The sequence below is a fragment of the Peromyscus maniculatus genome, chromosome 4 (genome assembly GCF_049852395.1).
Source record: "Peromyscus maniculatus bairdii isolate BWxNUB_F1_BW_parent chromosome 4, HU_Pman_BW_mat_3.1, whole genome shotgun sequence".
Classification (NCBI taxonomy): Eukaryota; Metazoa; Chordata; class Mammalia; order Rodentia; family Cricetidae; genus Peromyscus; species Peromyscus maniculatus.
This window is the reverse complement of record NC_134855.1, coordinates 79,925,265-79,946,572: the sequence shown is the minus strand read 5'-3', so window position 1 is coordinate 79,946,572 and position 21,308 is coordinate 79,925,265. Positions and strand designations below refer to the sequence as shown.

Below are 21,308 nucleotides of genomic sequence, written 5' to 3'. Positions count from 1 at the left end.
GTGCATGGCTGTATGGCAGCCGTTGTGGGTCCTTCTGCCCGGCAGCAGACGCAGCTCTGGGTTCCCCCATGGTCCATGGGACTCCTCTCCAGCTCTCAACTCATCTTCTTTCATCAGGAGCAGATGTCAAGGTCATTGTTAATGAGTGTTTATTGTTGATAAAACCATAGTACATTTACAGTAAGTGACAACATGAAGGTATAGTTACAGTATCATACAATATTACAGCAATAAAATACCACTCATTCTTTTGTACATCCAGCACAAGCAGCGAGTTGAAAATATTTTCCAGGATTGCAAGCCCCAGGGGCTTCTGACGAATAAATAGTTTCTAAGGTAGCTGTTCTTGATGCTGTCCCAACATCTGTCCATGCACAGGGCAGAGCATGGGAAGCCAAGACCGAGGGCAGGAGGGGAGGGACACCCCTTCCTTCTCTTCCAAGGCCCCGTCCTTCATGCCCAAGAGTCACAGATCCCAGGGAGAAGTGTGCTCTTGCACTCCAGTCCTGAGTGAAAGGAGCCTTGCACTTGAGGCCACGGAAGCACTTCTGCCTGAGTCTCCAGACACTAGAACCTGGCGCGGGTTCTAGAGCCTGCCTCTTTGCTTTGGCTGCCAGCTGTAGCAGCAAGAGCTGAGGTCCTGTGTTCCTGTACTGTACCCCATCCTACCCTCAACTCAGAAGCGCTGAGCTCAGACTCCAAGTTAGTAGTCTTGCAGGGAGGGCCACCGGAGGCCCAGTCCTCACAGACAGGCCTCCCGCCCTTTCAAAGGCACAGCTTGGGGGACAGGATTTGGAAAGCCTTTTCTCTGGGTGGCATTTAGGAAAACATACCAGCTATTGCATTTAGTGGCCTGGGGCTCAGGATACGTTCTCGGCATTCATGAGAATGCCCATGCTCCTCACAGCCCCAGCCAGGTAGATGGGTGGAGCTGGCGCTTGCTGCTGAACCTCTGGAGGAGAGGACACAGGGTGGCCCTCAAGGTGCAAACGGTGTCACACCCCCTTGCCAGTTACTGGCTGAGCAACAGAGAAGTGGGCTCTGCCCACCCGAGGATGAGTCAACACCACAGAGGGTTATCTGAGGGAAGAGCAGGACGAACCCCATGAGCCTAGCTCCAAAGGGGGCCTTATAGGCCTCCCTCCGCTGAGGGTGTCACGGGTGGCTGTGTTCCTGGTCTTAGCAGACCTCTGCACACCCACGGATAGCAGTCACCCTCCACTCTGCCTCACACCCTGGAGGTGACGTAGACAGAATGCACTCGCTCAGCTAGGGTGCTCTGCAGGTCCTGCAGTGGGTCCAGGCCCTGGACTTTGCTGCTCCGGCCATAGATGAGCTGCCGGAAGGCATCCTGCTCCAGCAGGGCCTTCATGTGCTTCAGGAAGAAGCCCTCACAGAATAGGGCCAGCTCGGGGGCGTTGTGGATCTGTGGATAGGAAGAGAAATGAGGCCCAGGGCCTTCGTATACCTGCCCCAGCCTTCAGAGGTCACCTACTCCCAACAGGGCTCAGCCTCAGCCTCGGGAGACGGCCCTGCCTGCCTGCGGAAGCTACCTTCCCTTCTGTGAGCGTCTCCTGGGCGTGCCTGGTCTAAGTCACCTGAGCACTAGCGAGTCCCTGGCCTATCCTTCTCAATACCTGTGGCACAGATGCCACCCTTATCGAACGGCTCCTTTCCTAAGTGTAGTGACCACGCACTGCCCAGCACAAGGCCACAGGAGTGTCACGGGCAATGCGCCAAAGCTGCTGTGCCAATTCAACAAGTACCAAGCCCTGGTTTTGAGTGTGGCTCTGAGCATGGGTGGTGAGGTCCCTCTCAGGCATTTTTGGAGTGAACATTTTGGGACAGGGAGGACAAAACCCAAGGAATCAGCGAGACAAGCCAGGTGATTGCAGATGGACAATAAAGGCTTTCTGAGACCTAGGGCCACCATCTGATGAAGACATGGCTGGCTGGTCTTGGGAAGTGCCCTACAGGAAGAGGGAAGAGTTGTCAGTCACAGGAGCCCTGGGGCGGGAACAGGCTGGCAAGGGAAATGAAGGAGAGATCTTGGGAGTCTTGTCAAGCATGTTATGGTCTGGCTTCTGTAGTCTGCAAGCAGCCAACAACCTTGGGCGGGCAGAAGTTGGGGCTGGATGGTTTCCTACTTTTGAAGGAAGCAGGAGGTTGCATGGGAAGACAGGATGTGGAGAAGCCCGGAGGATGCTACTGCCCCAGACGGAAACAGGGTAGCAGAGGGGGAAGTGAAGTGGTGAGGTGGCTGATGTGCTTCCGAGGTAGGTGGCCCAGGTGTAAAGATGGTTCTAAATCAACCGACTTCTGATCCGGGGCCTAAGCCAGTGTCACCACGCCAGAGACTCCAGCTGGAGCGTCAAGCGCCCTCAGCCCCTCCACTGCCCTTCATGTCTGGTCTCGTGCATTTCCCTGCAGAGCGGTGGGCAGTGGCTGGGCATCCCCAGCCTTTACCTTGGCATATTTGTAGGTGTTGACGGCACTCTCCACGCTGAGGGTCTGGGAGCACAGGATCTCACAGTGTCTCTGCAGGGCATCCAGCTGGAACAGGTTGGCAGCTGACAGCAGCTGGCAGGGGAAAGCAGGCCTCTTGGTAATGAAGGCTTCCTCCCAAGCCCCAGGACCCAGCCCTCCTGCCAGACTAGCCTGAGAAGAGATGGCGGCCGGGAAATGGTTCTGCTCTCGGCATCTTGGTAGTAGCTGGGATGTGAGAGGTACAGGATGGGTGACCGATGTGGGCCGAGATTCCGACCTCAAAAGAGCTCTTGGGCTACAAGCTAGGGTATTTACCTACACGAGCCCGAGCTGTGTGCTTTAGCCACTGGTGAGCAGGAGGCTCGGCTACTGTTTGCTCCTGGCCCGAACCATCCTGCTGAGTTGTTCCTCTCTAACCACACGCAAGGCCAAGAAAGCTGGGCTTGAGAGTGTGCCCAGTCTCTGGTCTCTAGTAAGTGCCTTACTTACTTCAGGCAATAGGTCCCCATGTGTATCTGAGATCAGGGCTGAGGGCTGAAGGTCTGGAGGATTCTGGGCGCATACCCTGCTCTTACCTGCAGGATGTCAGCAGTGGGGATCTCCATGGACTCTGTTCCTCCATAGTAAAGGTACTGCATCAGCATCTGCAGTGGAAGCAGACCTGTGTGAACGCCACCCACGGACTGCCCAGGTGTGACCTGTGTGAACGCCGCCTGTGGGCTGCCCAGGTGTGACCTGTGTGAACGCCGCCTGTGGGCTGCCCAGGTGTGACCTGTGTGAACACTGCCTGTGGGCTGCCCAGGTGTGACCTGTGTGAACGCCGCCTGTGGGCTGCCCAGGTGTGACCTGTGTGAACACTGCCTGTGGGCTGCCCAGGTGTGACCTGTGTGAACGCCACCCGTGGGCTGCCCATGTGTGACCTGTGTGAATGCCGCCTGTGGGCTGCCCAGGTGTGACCTGTGTGAACGCCACCCGTGGGCTGCCCATGTGTGACCTGTGTGAACGCTGCCTGTGGGCTGCCCAGGTGTGACCTGTGTGAACACCACCTGTGGACTGCCCAGGTTTGACCTGTGTGAACGCTGCCTGTGGGCTGCCCAGGTGTGACCTGTGTGAACGCTGCCTGTGGGCTGCCCAGGTGTGACCTGTGTGAACACTGCCTGTGGGCTGCCCATGTGTGCTGCCAACTCTGAGACCTTCGGCTGCCCTGCCATGACAATGAGCTTTTAAAACCCTGTGCAAGCCCTATAGCCCAGGAGGGAAGGTGACTGGTCTCAATGACTCGGGGTTCTGATCCCACAGCAGGGTTTCCCCACCCCACCCCCATGCAGTGTGCTCATTGCTGCTTCTGTACAGAATTTACATGTGAACCCTGTGTGCTGGTGCATGCCTACAATCCCAGCACTCAGAAAGTTTAGCTGGGAGGACTGCTCAAGTTTGAGGCCCCCCCTGGACCACACATCACCAGGCCAGTCCGGGACACCCCATCTCAGAGCAAAATACAAGTATAAAATGCATTCTATGCCGGGCGGTGGTGGCGCACGCCTTTAATCCCAGCACTTGGGAGGCAGAGCCAGGTGGATCTCTGTGAGTTCGAGGCCAGCCTGGACTACCAAGTGAGTCCCAGGAAAGGCGCAAAGCTACACAGAGAAACCCTGTCTCGAAAAACCAAAAAAAAAAAAAAAAAAAAAAAAAAATGCATTCTACATATGGCCAGGCATGTTGGTACAGGTCTGTAATCCAACACTGAAGGAGGATGGCAAGTTCAAGGCTAGTCTGCTCTACACAGTAAGACTCCATCTCAAATGCCAAACTAGTCTCTGGAGCTGAGCGGGTGAGTGTACCAGGGACAACTGTCTAATAAGCAGGCCACATTCAGATACCTTGGCAGATCGCTTTGTGGCCTGGCTGGGACCTGCCCGGGGCTCTCAGGAAGTGGGTGCTGGGATTCCATGGACAGGCCCAGGAGCTATATTGAGTTCTGAGGTTTGTATCACAAATACTGCCATTACACTGGAACCTGGTGAGGTTCCCAGTTGGAAAGAGGAAAACAGTTCTCTCTGGTTGGCTGAAGAAACAGCCCCAGCAAGGCGCTGGCAGGCGTGTGAGTAAACAAGGCTCCAGCCGGCACAGGCAGACTCTGTTAGGACCGGCCCTCAGGCTGGAGAGGCACCAGAGGGTCTAGGAGAAAGCCTGTCAGCATGCGGGCGGCTGGGCCAGGTACTGGCTGACTCCCATCGGGAAGCCAGGCTCTCACGGCTTCTGCAGCCCAGGCTGGAGCCTGCACAGCCACCACACAGTGGCTCAGTAGCGTCTGTCCCCGAGTGCTGTGTGTCTCCTCCGCCACCAGGACAAAGTCTCAGACCTGGATACGCTCCCTCAGTTGTGACAGAGGTGGACCAGCAGTTCTGGGATGTAGCTCAGTGACAGAGTGCTTGTCTAGCAAGCAGAAGGCCCTAGGTTTCGTCTCCAGCACTACAAAAAGAAAATCTCAGTTCCTTATACTACTGAAAATGTTGGAATGCACACATTAAAGCATTTTTGATGTGCTGGAGTATATAATTAAAGTTAGATGGGCCCAGGGGATCCATGGGACAAGGCAGGTAGGTGTCCTGGGCCAGATCTGAATAACTGGCTCACACTGGTTGAGGAGCTGAGGGTTAACGTTTCCAAGGCCCACGTGTGCCACTGTGTTGGGCCTACTGTCCCCATTTACCCCCATCAGGAGCTGCCAGCCTGTCCTGGCACAGGTGCCCTTCCTTGGCCCCAAGACTGAGCCCACACGCATCGCCCTACCTTTCCACCAATCCCTGCGGCTCTCTAGGGCCATCCTACATCTGAGCACAGCGCTCCCTCCTGTTTCAGTCGGTCGTCTGCACTTTTGAGCTACTTGGCCAAACCAGCTTCTAGAGCTGTCCTCCCCAGGGCTGAGAGAGAAGGGCTCTAGCACTCGGGCCGGAAGCCCCAGGCCTCTCCTCCCTGCCTCCAGAGCCCCAGTCACCGAGTCCCAGGCCCCACCTCTTCTTCCCTCCGTGTCCCACTACTTTTCCACCTAGAAGCCCAGCTTTTATCAAACTCCTTCTGTGCCTTAAGTGGCTCTGTCACTACCCAGTGTGTTCCTTGACATCTGACTCCTCATCCACCGAGATGGGGACAGACCTCGGACCGTGCTGTGAGGCTGAGCGAGGAGCAGGTGAAATACTGTGAGCGATGTCTAAGACGTCTCCGTTGAGCCAGTGAGACTGTGCCGTGGGTAAGGGTGCCTGCCCCCAGGCCTCACTCAGTGCGAGGAGCACGCTCCTGCATACAGTGGCATGCCTTCCCTCTGTACCCCACCAAAATCATTTAAAAATGCAGCGTCAGTGCTCAGCGCCCCCCTTCCTGGAGCTCCCGTGTCCTGGGGCTGGAGTTCCAGACTCCAGGCTCTGGCTCTGGGACACTGTACGTCCTGTTAACTGGTTGTTGACACCACAGCCTGGCTGTCACTTTTCCAGGAAGTGCCTTCCCTTGTCCTACACTCGCTGACAACAGTCACAGCCCTGTCTCCCCGAGGGTGGCCCCATCTTACTTCCTCCATCCCAGGGGCTATGGCAAAGCAGTGACTAAGAGGAGGATGGAGGACTGCATTTGGGGAGGCTCTGAGGACCTCACACTGTAGTCCACTCTAGCCTCAAGCATGTGAGCCTCCTGCTTCAGCCTCTGAGGGCTGGGTTGGAAGTGCTTGCCACCACACCGGGCCTTAAGGACGGTGGCACAGAGGGCGGGGTGCTGTAGATGGTGGCTCTGGGTACTTCTTAGTGATGGTGGATAGGGATTCTGTGATCCTTCCCGTGAGATCTAACTCTGCCCGGAGCAAGGCAGGGCCCAGGACTGCCTACCTGAGGCCTCTGGGCCTCTGTGTGGTCATTGCCTTGACGGGGGATCTACGGGCCTGAGTCCAACTCCCCCAAACATGTACACCTGGGGCCTGGCAAGCCCCATTTTCTGGAAAGTGCCTCTTAGCTCCAGACCCCCGCCATGTGCTGCAACTGGAGTCCAAAGGCCGACTGGCTCCCCGTGCTCTTCCTATCTGGCCAGCGGGACTGGAGTGGACTCTTGGGGAGCAGGGCAGCCTGTACCTTCACTGCCGACTGGTCCGGGCCACTGCATTTCCAGTGAGCTTTCAGCAGCTCACTACAAAATGGGGCCTGCACACCTTGGGGGCAGCATGTGTCCATCCTTTATGTCTATCTGCAGGCTGCCCGGCCTCACGGTGGGTCAGTTTGGCTCAGGGCAAGACTGGCTGGCTCCCTTGAGATCACTGACTTGGTAAATCACACAGGCCTAGAGGACAGAGCGACCAGATGGACAAGGCCCAGGATGGGCTGTGCAGAGGGACGTCCAATGAGAGCACAGCTCTTGAGGCCCACATACCTGGAAGATGTGGTACTTGATGTCGCTGATCTCAATGGTTTTGCTGCTGTCCCCATCCTGCTCTGATTTATTGGTCATTAAGGTCTTGAACCTGGAACAAGGTGAGAAGGTGGGGCATAAACGTGGCCCTGACCCCCTGCTGTGCCGACAGCACCGCCATTTGAGCAGCTTCTGGGAGAGGGGACACTACAAATGACTGTCCTGTCCCCAAGCTAACGTTTGGCAGGTGACATCTTACATCATCCTGGGCTGACCGCTGGGCCCAGCTCTGTCCCGACCACCAGTCCCTGCACAGTGATCTGAAGCCTGTGTGTGTGTGGGGGGGGAACGCTGGCCCTCTATTCCAGAATTCTTCTGTATTCTAATTGTCAGCTGCAGTAACGGAGCAGAAAGCAGCCCTCAGAACTCCCCTGGCATGCTGGGCTCTGCTCCTGCTGCAACCAGTCCAGTCCACCTTGTGCTCCGGGGGCTGCTGGGAGCTCCATTACCACGGGGCAGAGGCTACAATGTCCCCTTGGTCCCTGTTCTCCAGCATGCCTGTCACCTGGTGTAGCTTTATTCCAAAGCAGGTGCAATAAGGTTCGGAAGTAAACAAAGCAGCTCTGAGGAAGCTCCTGAAACTTACAAAATTTACACTGTCCCCCTAAGGTTCCATAGGCAGCAATGGCCCCTGGGAAGAAAAGACTGGGCAAGTGAGGCCCTGAACTTCAGAGATGCAGCTTTCATGCTGGGGCTGACTCTAGGACATCATCCCCTTTAAATACTGCACACACACCCCAAAACAAAACAAAACCCCTCACTGGTTTTCTAAGTTAGACTTCGGTGGACTCACCCATTAGTCCTATCTGGGGTGGACATATGCTTGTCTACACCTCCCCAGAAGACTCACACCACATGCCTCAACGCTGAAAGACGTGCTGTGTCCCTGGGGCCGGCGCTGCTCTCCAGGCTGCCTACCTGTTGGACGCTGTCACCAAAAGGACTTTGTGTGCGTAGAACAGCTTCCCTTCCACCAGGAAAGTCACGTCTGACATCTCCTTGTTGTTCAGAAAGTGAGGATCTGTGGGTGGGAAGACAAAGAGGGTGGCGGGGTGTCCATCTCTGGGGTTTCTGAGAGGGCTGGGGGGGGCGGCGGGGCAGAGGACACAGAGGAGAAATAGAGAAACTGAGGCTAGGGCCTTGGCCCTTGGGAACAGAAAAGGAGGCAAAAGCGATGGGGAGAAAGGGAAGAGGGGTGCACGGGACAAGCCCGAGTGGGGATGGGCCCACACCTAGCCTGGCTGGCAGGGTCTTCCGGATCTCCGGGATGCTGGGGATGGGGCTGTTGCCATAGCAGTGTGTGAAGATGGTGGCCAGCTGCTGGAGGACGGAGTCGTTCTGTGGGGAGACGTGGAAAGGACTGTCAGCACACACATGTGGCTGGCTGCCTGCAGCTGGCGCTGGCTACATCAGGCTTGTTTCAAAACCCCAGGCCGGGATCAGAGCAGCCGCTGTTGTTTGATCCTGCCGGATCTGACTGGGCCAGAAAGGACTGTCACTTCATCTGTGATCTCCCAAATGGCTGCTCTGGCTGGGCTCCAGACTGCCATGGCCTCTGCCCTCTGGCAGCCAGGCAGTGCAACTCTGGGTGTTGAGGAGGTGTTTGTCCATGTGCCGGGGGCTGCCTGGGGGTCCATGTGTTGGGGATGCCTGGGCATGTAAGTTTCTATGACCGCCCTAGGATCTGGAACCCGGGGCGCTCTGAGCCCCAGGCCCACTCACTTTGCTGCTCTTGAGGATGTCAAACAGGAGCTGCAAGCCTTCCGTCGCCAGCTCCTCGTTGTACTCCTCCTCCTTGATGGAGCTGAAATCCCTCAGGAGGCCCTGCACCACCGAGGACCGTGACTGTGAGAAGGAGGTCCGCAGAGACTCTATCCAGATGTGCAGCTTCCAGGGGACACCTGGCCCGAGAGAAGGGCAGCTGTCATTCCCCCCCCAGTAAAGCAGAGCCTGTAGACCACACCTGCCCCAGGGTGGGCTCTGCCTCCATGGCCCATGACATGGGGTCCCCTGCCCCACTGGGTGCTTCATGCCCCTCAGCTGAGCTTGGTGGACAGAGCTTGGACTTCCTGTTAGGCCCAGCTGGCAGGGCACAGGATGCTTTGGCTTTTCATCAGATGACATTAGGAAGGCCCTCTGCCAAGTTCAGGGCCTATTGGTTCTTGGCCCCTAGAATTTATTTGCTGAGAAGAACCCGTTTGGGAGGGATGACCAGATAGACCCAGAAAATATGCGGGGCACTCAAGGATAGAACACTCTCCTCCAGTACAGAGCCAGAAGTGGACTGGGTCCCATCGTGGAGGAGTTCACAGCAGCTAGCTCACTGTGTCTCTGTGCACAGTGGGCATGAGTGTTCACTGGAGCTCCCTGGACTGAGTCTGGGGCCAGAGGGGCAACTTAAAACTAGTGTGTTAAATGCACGACAAAACCAGTTACATCCCAGTGATGCCTCTGGGGCTGCCTGAGCTTTGATGGCCAGGCCCTAGGGCAGTGGTTCTCAACCTGTGGACCATGGCTCCTTTGGGGCCGAACGAGCCTTTCACAGGGGTCGCCTAAGACCATCGGAAAACACAGATATTATATTACAGTTCATAACAGCAGCAAAATTACAGTTATGAGGCAGCAACAAAAATGGTTTTATGGTTGGGGTCACCACAACCTGAGGAACTGTATTAAAGGGTCGCAGCAGCAGGAAAATTGAGAACCACCGATCCAGGGGCTTGTGCATCTGGCCCCATGATAACGCGGCCATGCCTGGAGCTCTAGCTGACAACATCCTATTCTTAGTTGAGGGTCATCAGCACAAACCCACAGGGAGGTGGACAGTGAGGCTTGGAGAGATCACGTGGGGTACAGCTAACAGGATCTGGTTCAAGTCCATCCAGATGACGAGCCTCCCTGGAGGACACAAGCCCACAGGTTCAGATCCCAGGACTAGAGAGCTGGCTGAGCAACCAGACACTCTGACATCTTTGTAGTCTTCAGGGTCCTAACAGGACTTCTGAAGTTCCATCAGAAAGGGGAGCGGGCCCGCGCGCAGACGGGGACCCCGAGGGCAGTGCAGTGACCGTTCCCGTGGGCACAGTCTCACCCAGGGCCCTCAGCTCCATGGTGATGTCCACATAGCCGTGCTCGGCGCTGTAGTACATGGCCTCCTGCAGGGCCTTGGTGCGGGTCCGGCTGAGCCTCACGGGCCCCTCGCTGCTGCCCTGGCTCGAGGTGTCACTGTCTTCCACACCCTCAGCCAGGATCTCTTCCAGGGACAGCACATCGGCCTTAGCCTGCTGTGGCTGAGTCAGGAGCTTCCGCAGGACATTCCTGTAGGCCAAGAGATAGCAAGGTGAGCCCCAGGCTCCCCGAGATGGATGGACAGTGCCCACCTGAGCTATAGTCTAGAGCCCTGTGGCCACGGTGGGTTACTTCGGGGGGCAGCGGAGGGCCCGCAGCATTCCTCACTCCCGGACGTGGAGAGGCCAGGGACCCTACCGTTCTTCTGTCCTGGTATGACTGAGGAGTCAGCTCTGCACTTCTCAGGCTCTTCTACCCCTCTGAGCCCTAACTGCCTTGCCACCTTAAGACAGGGTGCCAGGGTCACCCTCTCCTGGGGCTGGTGCCAGTCTGATGCAAAGGTACCAGACGCACCCAGAACACGGTACAGCAGCCCCTCCTCAGCAACCTACCCCACAATGACCAAGCCTACCAACCCTGGCTGGCCCATGCTCCGAGTGGAAACCCTAGGGATATTCTGGACCACCACAGGTGTTAGAAAATGAGCACCAACTCCACAGAGGAGTGTGGTCCTGAGTGGCCCCGGCAGCTACAGGGGTAACTGCTTGGCTAAAGACGGGGTGGACTGCCCCAGTATGGGAGGTGCAGGTCTCGGTCAGTGCCAGTGGGTCAGGACCCAGCAACTCATCCAGTGTTTCCAGGTTTCCAAAGCCTTGGGCCTCCATGCTGACCGAGAACCTTCATCATCCTGGTTGACATCGGAAAGGTCACCAGGCCTGGCTCCTCTGCAGCCTCTGGAAGCCCAGGCTCCTGTGAGCCTATCTCAATGTTCCTGGTTCCTTCGGGCAGGCACCCCCGGTTTGTACCTGTGGCCATGCGCAGCCGAGTGGCTGAAGCAGTTCATCTCCTCGTGGAGGGAAGAGGCCATGCCATTGGCTTCCAGCATGCTGAGGAGGGGGTCAGCGCCTCGGCTCAGCAGCAAGCTGACCAGCTCGTAGTTCCCTGAAAGACAGTGACAAATTTGGTGGGCTAGTATCCGAGTAGGGGAACCAGGATGGGGGCAGACGGGGGGGGGGTCTCCAAGATCTGGTCCTCGGAATGTGTGGTGATGGTGGGGGGCACAGTCACAATCAGGGACGATAAGGATGCAAGTGAGAGGTCGGAGAAGGTGCCTGTGTCCTACCACAGGACCCTGCCTAGGGCCTCAGGAGGGGAGTGCTCCCCGCCCTACTGGCCCCCATGCTCAGCAAAAACACTGGGATGTAGAGGGAAGGAACCCCTCCCAGGAGCCTAGAGGGAGCGACCTGAAGGGTTCCCAGAGGTAGCATGTAACCCAGTCACCAGCCAGGGTGACCAGGCTAGAGCATCTCACAGTGATGTGAGAAAGCAGTGCACCTACCAGCTGCAGAGGCCAGCTGCAGGGGTGTCTCGGCACAGCTGTCCTCCCCACTGTTCACGGCCGAGCCCTCCACGTTAGCACCAGCATCTAGCAGCAGCTGTCAGGGACAGGAAGAAGGCGCTACTGAGCACAGCAGGGTGCCTGGGGAGGGGGGAGTGCTCCAGGGGGTGGGACCTGCAAGTCTCCAACTACCTGACCAAGAAATGGCTCACACTGGAGACTGAGGATGCCTGGTCACCCTCAGGGGGCTATCTGCATTTCTGTGACCGTCATCTCCACTCATGTGGCCAAGCACAAAGCCCCTAAACTGTGACGACCTTCAACTCTTTTTCTCTTTTCAATGCGTTCCCTTCAATCAGCTTCAGGGACCTTCTGGAGAACTCACATAGATCAGCAGGAGAGGGAAGTGCCACCTGATATCCCTAGAGGGACCCGAGGTCATGAACAGTAGCTGGCAAGAAAGCATGGGGTACAGCACTGGCCACTGCCTAGAGTGGCTTGAGCCTCAGTCTTCCGGATCTACAAAGTGGGGGAAGAGACTGCCTGGCAGCATGGCTGAGATGAAATTATACAATGCCCAGCCCACTGAGGTCAGAACCAGCAGCGTGTGGACTCCTTCCTGGAGTCCTACCACAGCTCCCCAGGCTGGCTAGGGGTGGGGAGAAGCAGAACGCTGCAGGCTGGCCAGGGGTCTAAGTGACCTCATTCTAGCAAGGACAGCTTTGCCAGGGGTCAGATGAGACAGGGTTATCTCTTCCCGAAGGGTCTGCCTTGGGGCAGGGGTGTTGTCTGCATTCTGCTGTAGAGGAGACCTGCTTCGGACACCCCCAGGCTCCTGGAGACACACACCTCAAGTCTGAGCACCCCCCCCCCACCCCAGGTCAAACAGATCCGAGGAGCCCAGGTGAGCTCCACGCTCCCCTGCAGGGCGTGGGCACAGGGAAGGCCTGTATCTGCTGGAGACTTGTCCGTCAGAAACCAGATGTGCTCGCTGCCGAGGCAAGGCAGTGGGGGTGGAGAACCGCCGGATGAAACTGGGCACCGGGCCAGCTCAGGGCACAACCCACAGGCCCGGCCTGGACTGAGGCTGCAGCTCTGGGAAGGCAGCGACTACAGAGCAGACTGGGTGTAGTAGCCAAGCGGCCAACCAACCATCACCTACAGAGTGCTGGCTGCGTGCCAGGCTCTGCTGACGGCCACAGGTAAGCCTGGCTGCACTACTCCCAGAGGCCTCGGCCTGGAAGAGGAGGAGGAGGAGGATGTGCCCACCCCAGGGGGCGCTCCGTGAAGTCCTGCAGACCTTCCTGACCACAGGTCCTGTGAGCTGAGTGCTATGGCACTGGTTCCTCTTCTGCCCACAACTTGTGCTTCTAGAACCATCACCTCACTGTGATGCCAGACACAGCAGCCAAGGTGGGCAACAATGAAGCTTCGCTTGACACACGACCTGTGCCATCTGTCCTGTCTCAGGAACTGGGAGATGGGGACGGACAGGACTGAAGGACACCATGATGCAGAGCCAGCTCTGAGGGAAGAGCATGTGGCCCGAAGAGGGCTGGAAGTGTGAAATCGAGCAGACTGAAGTCCAGGTCTTTCGGGACAACCTGGGAGAGACGCTGCTTGGGTCTGGATCTCCTCTTCCAATTCTACAGGTGTCCTTAAACTAACCCCAAGGCAAACCAGGTGAGCTTCATTGGTCAGGTGGACGGACCCTGGCCTGGAGCAGTGTCTCTGGCCAGGGCTGAGTATGGGGCCCAGCCCAGCCGGGGAGCCGCAGCCCATGCTGCAGTTCACAGGAGCCCACCTGCACTACAGAGATGTGTCCATGCAGCACTGCAAACGTCAGTGAGGTCCAGTGCCTGCTGTCCGGGTGGATGGAGGGATGCCTGGGAGAGTTGCTCGGAACCTGAAAAATACAACAAATCACCACTGTTTCCTAGACAGGTGACATCCCACAGCAGATGACACAGGTACCTTAGCTTGCGGGGTACATCGTGAGGACAGTGACATTAACATTTGCTTGGTAATGTCTGCTGAGAGCGCTTGTGTGGGCAAGGTTCAAAAGAAGAGGGTAAGTGCCCATCTAGTGATGTCTACCGTCAGCAAAAGAAGACAGAGGGGGGCGCTTTAGGTATTAGAAGGAGACAGGGGCAGTCAGGGATTAGAGTCACAATAGAGGACAAGGACTATGAAAATGGAGCAACGGGCACTGTCTCCACTCAGCTCCTTCAGCCCACATCTGGAGGAAAGTGCTCTCTGCTCTGACCACCATCTTTCTTGGCTTGTTTTTAAACAGGGTTTCCCTAGGTACCACAGGCTGGCATCAACTTGGGATCTTCCTTCTATAGTCTTCAGAGTGCTGGGGTTACAGGCATGTGCCACCACGCCTGGCTCTTTTCTGTGGTCTTGGTGCCCATTTCTAGGCTAAGGAAACACACCTTCTGAGTATGTCTGAAAATACCACACCCAGCCTGGCTGCAGGACTTTCCTTTTACCTGTATATCTAAGTTTGCCCCGGCATCAATTAGCATCTGGACCATGGCTTCATCTCCAGCAGCACAGGCATACATCAGCGGCGTCATACCCTGTAAATGAAAGGCAGATGCTGAGTCCCCAGAGACAGAACACAGAGTCACATACCCCACAGGTCTCTGCCCAGCTGCTCCTCAGGGGCTGTCCTGGGCCTTGTGCATCTTAAGCTCCGGGGGTGGGGGTGGGGCATTTCCACAAGCACCATGGATAGCATAGGGGTGAAATATATGGCCACATTGTGGGTACTGCAGTCAGATTCCAGGCCCAAAGTGTTCTCTCTGCCTCAGTTTCTCCATCTTAGAGTTAAGAAACAGTGTGTGCCTCAGCTGGTTGCAGAAGGGTATTAGCATACACAAAGTGCATACAGAGTGAGAGCTAATTAACAGTAAGCACTATACTGCACACAACAGGCCAGTGCCTGAACTTACTAGAGGAAGTCAGTCCACTGTGCAGTATCTCATGTAATCACTGTGCTGTTCCTATGGCGATGTGTGTGTGTGTGGGGGTGTTGTCTACTCCTGTTATCCTCACTGTATGCACGTGGGGCAGAAAAGAGGAGTTAATTGTCCAAGGTCCTATAACAAACAAGAGCCGGAACTTGGATCAGAACTCAGGTCTACATGAATTGTTAAAGCTTGGGCTCAGCAGCGTCTCTGTGAAGATGTGTTTGACCATATCTTGAGCCGATGAGCACCCCAGAGCACACTGCAAGTGTGTCCATTCCCTCACTGTATCTGCGGGCAGTCAGCACAGTTAGCAGAGCTGGGAGTATGATGGCAGAGACAGCGGTGGAAAGTGCATTCCACAGCTGGATCCTGGCAAGCATTTGCCTGGTGCTCTGTGATATTATTTATTAGGTTATTTGTGTGGAGGGAAGATCGTCTTCGCTCATAAATCCTTGTCTAGTTCCTGGAGATAAGGAAATGGCTTGAGATTAATCACGGGGCGAGCGGACTGTTTACCTATGCATCTGCCTCTAAATGCCAAGGCTCAGGGAGCGACAGTGCTGAGCATCTACAGAAGACAGTGGTGGCATGATGGGAATTTGGCTTTGCTCCCCACTCACACACACACAAAGTACACAATGACTTTTTTTTTTCTCCACACATCTGTACACATCCAGAGCATAAACCAGGCCAAGAGCTGGAGAAGGGAAACTGCTTTTCTGTGCTGTTATTATCCTCACTCCGACACACAGACAGGCTAAAGACCAGATTTCAGGGCTGATCACCATTGTTTTGACGTCAATGTAACAACAGTAATAATCATATTAACCACAGTGAATATTTACTAACACTGAGGGTGCCAGATGGAAAATTCTCCTAACTGCTGCTACAATCAGGCCCTGCTATTCCACCTTAGAGGTGAGGAAAGCAAGGTCCCTCTGGTGGCAGGGGAACTTGTCGAGATATCTTAACTGTGACATGACAGACTAAAGGCACAGCTGTAGTTCCAACTCCCATTGAGGCTTCGGCAACTGCCATGCCTACAAGGCGGGGCCATGAGAGGACCTTGAAGACCTGAGATCTGGATGCGCCGGCTCTCTTGGTTCCTGGACCTGGACGCTGGAGGTAGACCGAGCAGAGTTCTCCAGAGATCACCGTTGGACTGCGCCACACCTTTCCTAGACCCTGCAACCCACCTATCCCTTCACTTGTAAGTTATCCCACAAAATAAACCTCCCTTTTAACTACGTGGAGTGGCCTGAATAATTTCACCAATACCCAGCAATCTAAAGCTTAAGTGCCTGGCCTTCAACACTGCATCCCCTGAGGAAACAACATCAGGAGGACGGCTCCACACTTCCTGCATGGGGCCAACGTCAGCCTAACAGTCCCCTCCACACTACTGACAGCTCCTGTCTGTGGCGCCTCAGACCCAGTGCCACCACCCTTGCTAACAATGGCCTCACCGCTTCCTTGGGTCTGGCTTCCCTGTTCCTCCTGCTGCGCCAACCCCGCTCTCCCCTCAGCTCAGTTTCAGCCCCACACAGCACTCCAGGCCTCACGCCTCACCTGCGCTCAAGTCTGTGTTGTATTGTCATTTCACGTGACACAGGCCTTGGCCCTCCACAGTAACCTGACCCTCCCCAGGCTTCTGACCACAAGCCACACAGTGCCACTTGGAACACAGCAACTGATCCCAAACAGTGTCACATAAACATTCCATGGTGGTTTTCAACCTTCCTGAAGCTACGACCCTTTACTACAGTTCCTCAGGTTGTGGTGACCCCCAACCATAAAATTATTTCACTGTTACTTCATAACTGTGATTTTGCTACTGTTATGAATCATAATGTAAATATCTGATATGGGACCTGGGGTCACGACCCACAGGTTGAGAACCACTGCCTCAGGTTCTTCTGCCTCCGCTGGTGTCTCAGTTGTCTCTTCTGTAAATCAGAAATCACCCCAGTACTTCCCGCCCTTTCTCCTTTTTTTGCTCTTTGGTACTCCTCATCAACGTGCTCTTTAGTTTATGTTTGTCATCCCCCTCCCTTTTCTTTCTTCTTCTGGTGCTGGAGACTGAACCAAGGGCCTTGACCATGTTAGGAAAACACCCTACTAGTGAGCTACATCCTCAGCCTTCAGTTTGGTCGCAACAAGAACTCACTTAGTAGTCGAGACTGGCCTTCAATTCACTATGTAGCCTAAGCTGGCCTTGAACTCACGATCACCCTGACACAGCTCGCTGAGTGCTGTGACTCCAGTCACACCATCACTCCTGGCTTAGGTGCTTGTTTCCTTTTCTCTCTCACCAGGGTCACCCCATGGAGACAAGGTTTCTCTGGGGCTAGTGAGTGGCCAGCACACAACTCCCATTGGCACGCCAGTGATTGCACCTCACAGCTTGCTACCGAGCTGTCTCCAACCGGACTCGTCCTCAGCCCTGCCTCATCTACGGTAGTTGCTTTGCTAGCCCTCCAGCCAGGGAGACAGAATCCACACTGCCCAGGTTGTCCAGGAGGGACAGGGGAAGCCCAGGCTAGCCTTCTGTGGGGAGCCTGAAGCTCAGAACTGAGCAAGCCTCAGTCAGGTTCAGAATGCAGGGTCTATGACTGTTCCTCCCCCTCTAGCGATTGTCAGTTCAGAGTTGGCCTCTAAGCCGGGCCTGGCAGAGTTCACAGGTGGTACCTGGTCATCCATTGTGTTCACCCCATCCGGGCCCAGGGCTTCGATGGCCTGGCTGATGAGGTCTGTTCTCCCACAGTTGAGCATGCGGAAGCCCAGGTCCTGGTTGAATCTCTCAGTAGCAGCTCGAGCATCCAGCCTCCGGAAGGAACTGAAGCAGCACTCGGGTCTGCCCAGGGGAGACCAGGGGGGGTGTGAGCATGACTGTGACATGAGGCACAGCTGGGCCTGGCTGGCATGGGCAACAGGATGGCTGGGTGGGACACTGAAGTGTGCACAGGTCAGCCATGATTGGTCTTGCTCTGTTCTTGCCCTAGAGCAGTGGTTCTTAACATTCCTAATGCTGTGGCTCTTTCATACAGTTCTTCATGTTGTGGTGACCCCCAACCAGAAAATTATTTTCATCGCTACTTCATAACTGTAATTTTGCTGCTGTTATGAACCATAATGTAAATATTTTTGGAGACAGAAGTTTTGTCAATGGGGTCATGACCCATAGGTTGAGAACCCCTGCCCTAGAGCATGCCCAGCTTGGCTTCCCTACACATGGGTTAAGGCAATGGACTGGGCACTGGAGACCTGTTAACTGTCAGGGAATAAACTCTCAGGTCAAAATAACCTATCAAGGGACCCCGCTGAGGAGGAGGAGGAAGCTCATCACAGGCCAGGGCCTAGGCCTGAGCACTTGGTCACTGCATCGTCCTTGCACAAAGCAGGCTGACCTTCAGTCCATGAAGTGGGCATTGTGGTCAAGGTCTAGCTTTTCCCTCTGTGTCTCTTCAGGTTGCTTAGTAAGACCACAAATACCAAAGAGGAGGCAGGGAGAGGCTTAGAATCCCATGAACAATCAACCCAACCCACTAAGGACCATCACAGATACAACCTGTATCTACACAGGGCACACAAGAGTCATCTAAAAGCTCCTGCCTGGGTCCTTTAGTTAGGTCAACGTGTGTAAAATTTGTGTCTAGAGCGTGGTTTGGGCACAGTTGGAAAACAGAAATGTGAGGCTCCCCGCAGGCCAGGGATGGCCATCAGGAGCTCCCCCAAGAAGAGTTTCTGCAGCAGACCTGTCTACAGGATGGGTACTGTGGGAAGGCATAAAGGGCACCAGTTTGGGGACCAGATGAACCTGGTCTCAAACTTAGGCAAGCTGTGGGCAAGCTGCTGTTCCTCCCTGACCTGCAGGCTCTTCATCTGTAGTGGGCATTAGAGCCCTCTTTAAAGCTGTCATGACGACCAAGACAGCAGGCATAAAGCAGAAGACCTCGGCACAGGGCTTGGCACGAGGAAACCACAGTGAACTGAGGAACAGAGGAAAGAGCCTCGCCATTGGACCCCAGACTCGCACTGTGTGTGCTCTCCAGCCCAGATTCTAAGCTGTGTCTGTTCTGGTAGCACACGAGTGGATGGGGAAGACACATCCTGAAAGCAGCCAAGGACTAGAACACATCTGTTCCCACGCTGGGCCGTGTTGCCGTGGTGTTTGTGGAGGACACTTAGTGCAACTCAGGTGCCCTACAGCCTTGCTCTTCAATGCCCACCCAGCCACAGAAGAAGCAAGGAGCAGAGGGGTGTTGTAGAGTTGGGACAGGGATGTTGTAACCCCCTTCTCCCCAGCTCCATACTTGAGTTGGCGGGGCTCACAGTCCAGGCCTGGTAGCAGCAGCCGGGCTGCCTGCCGGATATCGCCACTGTCGACGGTGAGGCTGCGGCGGTGTTCTGCGTAGGTGATTGCCACCCGCATCCACTCCATCAGTGGTGGCAGCAGCATGAAGGGCCTGTGAGGCAGGAGAGAGAGGTCAGGGCTGGGTGTAGTGCTCCATGGACACAGAAGGAGTCCCTCAGCACATGGTCTCAGAAAGTACCCCCAAAGGCCGGCCACTCCAGAATTGCTGGGCTGTCCTCAGCCATCAGGAGACTCGGTCTTTGTAACCATAGGCACCCTAGTTTGTCCTTGCATTCTCTGGTAACCCGGTCACAGGTCAGGAGGAATTTCCATCATGGGAACTTGGCAGAAACTGAGGGCTCTTCAGTGGCCAATGAAAGATGCTCACCAACATGTGTAACTAGGATGCTTGCCCATGCCAAGAATTCATCTGAGCATCAGCTTTCCTATCTGCAGAAGGAGGAACCCAGCTGGAACCTAGCAACAGACCCAGGCTCCCAGCCCAGCTGGGCAACAGTAGCTGCCACCTAGTACCCGGACAGCACTCCCGCATCTGTTCACCACTAGCATGCCCAATCGCCATCTTGGGTCTCTAAGAAGTCAGCAAGGTTGTCAAACTTTCTTCCTTGAGGGCAAAAGTTATATTAAAACCCCTAACAGACCCCTAACCAGACTAGCCAGACATGAGCTTGAAGGTGGTTCTTTGGGAGAAGTTACTCTGATGTTCCAGATCTTTCCCTATAGAAATACATGTGGGTTTGAGCAATTTAACTGGTCCGTTGAATGTATGGGTATGAGGAAGACAGATCAGTAAAGTCTCATTGTTCTTGGTCTCCAGAGCAGGCCACAGCTCTGGTTGACCCCTGCCACCAACCATAGCTGCCCAGCAGGGTTTGAGAGCCACCTGGTTTGAAGTAATTGTTCCCCATAATCTCATAGGGAGTGGCACTATCAGGAGGTGTGGCCTTGTTGGAGGAAGTGTGTCACGGTGGGGGCAGGCTTTGAGGTTTTCTTTTTCTTTCTTTTTTTTTTTTTTTAAAGATATTTTTACTTATTTTGTATACAGCATGTATGACCAGGAGAGGGCACCAGATCTTGTTACAGACGGTTATGAGCCACCATGTGGTTGCTGGGAATTGAACTCAGGACCTCTGGAAGAGCAGTCAGTGCTCTTAACCACTGAGCCATCTCTCCAGCCCAGGCTTTGAGGTTTTCTATGCTCAGGATACCACCTACTGTCTTAGTCAACTTTCTGTTGCTTGCAAGATATGACTCTCAGCTACTTCTCCAGCACCATGTCTGCCTGCATGCCATCATGCTTCCCACCATGATGATAATGGACTGAACCTCTGAAACTGTAAGCAAGTCACCCCAATTAAATGTTTTCTTTATAAGACCATGCTGTGGTCATGGTGTCTCTTCACAGCAATAGAACCCTGAGACACTTGCTCATCCTCATCCCCTCATGGGCTCTCACTTCTGCCTGGCTAGACTCTCTTTATCCTCACAGCACAGAGCCAATTCTGCCTCTCTCCACTCAACCTTTTTAGGCCTACTGTAATACCCCTAGAACTCTTTTCCAGCATGGCATGTGTCCCATCACTCTGACTGGCCTAAGTTCAGGAATGAGGCCTTTCTCATCTCTATATTTACCCAGCCTGGGACCTGATCCAATAGGTTTTCAATAAATGTTTGTTGATGGATTAAAACTATGGATTAGCACCTATAACTCACCATAACATATGCAGATTTTTACTTGGAACAAGTCATGTTTCTGCTCAGAAAAGAATGACATCTGGAACCAAGTGTGGTGGCATACACCTGTAATCCCAGTACTTGGGAGATAGGAGGCAGGAGGATCAGGAGTTCAAAGCCACCCTTGGCTATAATGTGAGCTTGAAGCTAGCCTGGGCTATAGGAGACCTTGTCTTTAAAAAAAAAAAAAAAAGAGTGATGTGCCTCATTTTCAAGGGCATGGTATTGATTGATGTAGGAGGTGGGACTATTTGGGGGAACTTTTATAATCTAGGAAGGAAAAACAATCTTTCATGAATTATCCCTGCAAGACTATAAATGTCCATTTGAAATCCCCTCAACTACTGTGAATTTCCCGATTCTCATCACAAGGCTGGAGGCCTGCACCAAGGGACACTTACTTAAAATACTGAAGACTGATGGCTCATGCCTCTCTATTGTAGCTAACAGCACAGTGAAGAGCAGAGTGCAGCCATTCAGCTTCCTTTTGTGTGTGTAACAAGGTCTCACTGTGTAGCCCAGGCTGGCCTCTAACTTGTGTTTCTCCTGTCTCAGCTCCTAAATGTTGAGATTGCCAGCATCACCAAGCCTAACTATGCTAGTAAACTTCTAACTGGGCCTTTCCCAGTTCCTCCAAGGCAAGCTCCATTGGGATGTT

At 54.6% G+C, this 21,308-nt stretch overlaps 1 protein-coding gene across 1 annotated transcript in view; it reads right to left on the bottom strand.

The window, feature by feature from the left end:
- Positions 1–132: 132 nt before the first annotated feature.
- Positions 133–21,308, bottom strand: part of Abtb2 (ankyrin repeat and BTB domain containing 2) — a 166,044-nt gene continuing 144,868 nt past the window's right edge. Inside the window, exons 4-17 of the mRNA XM_006983624.4 lie at positions 18,855–19,007; positions 17,230–17,395; positions 14,059–14,148; positions 13,368–13,469; positions 11,564–11,660; positions 11,031–11,166; positions 10,028–10,254; positions 8,659–8,837; positions 8,169–8,274; positions 7,855–7,957; positions 6,898–6,988; positions 3,063–3,131; positions 2,467–2,580; positions 133–1,426 (exon numbers count right to left, since the gene is read on the bottom strand). Of these exons, the coding sequence (XP_006983686.2) occupies positions 1,229–1,426; positions 2,467–2,580; positions 3,063–3,131; positions 6,898–6,988; positions 7,855–7,957; positions 8,169–8,274; positions 8,659–8,837; positions 10,028–10,254; positions 11,031–11,166; positions 11,564–11,660; positions 13,368–13,469; positions 14,059–14,148; positions 17,230–17,395; positions 18,855–19,007 (1,831 nt within the window). The 3' untranslated portion in view covers positions 133–1,228. The remainder of the gene's footprint in view (positions 1,427–2,466; positions 2,581–3,062; positions 3,132–6,897; positions 6,989–7,854; positions 7,958–8,168; positions 8,275–8,658; positions 8,838–10,027; positions 10,255–11,030; positions 11,167–11,563; positions 11,661–13,367; positions 13,470–14,058; positions 14,149–17,229; positions 17,396–18,854; positions 19,008–21,308) is intronic.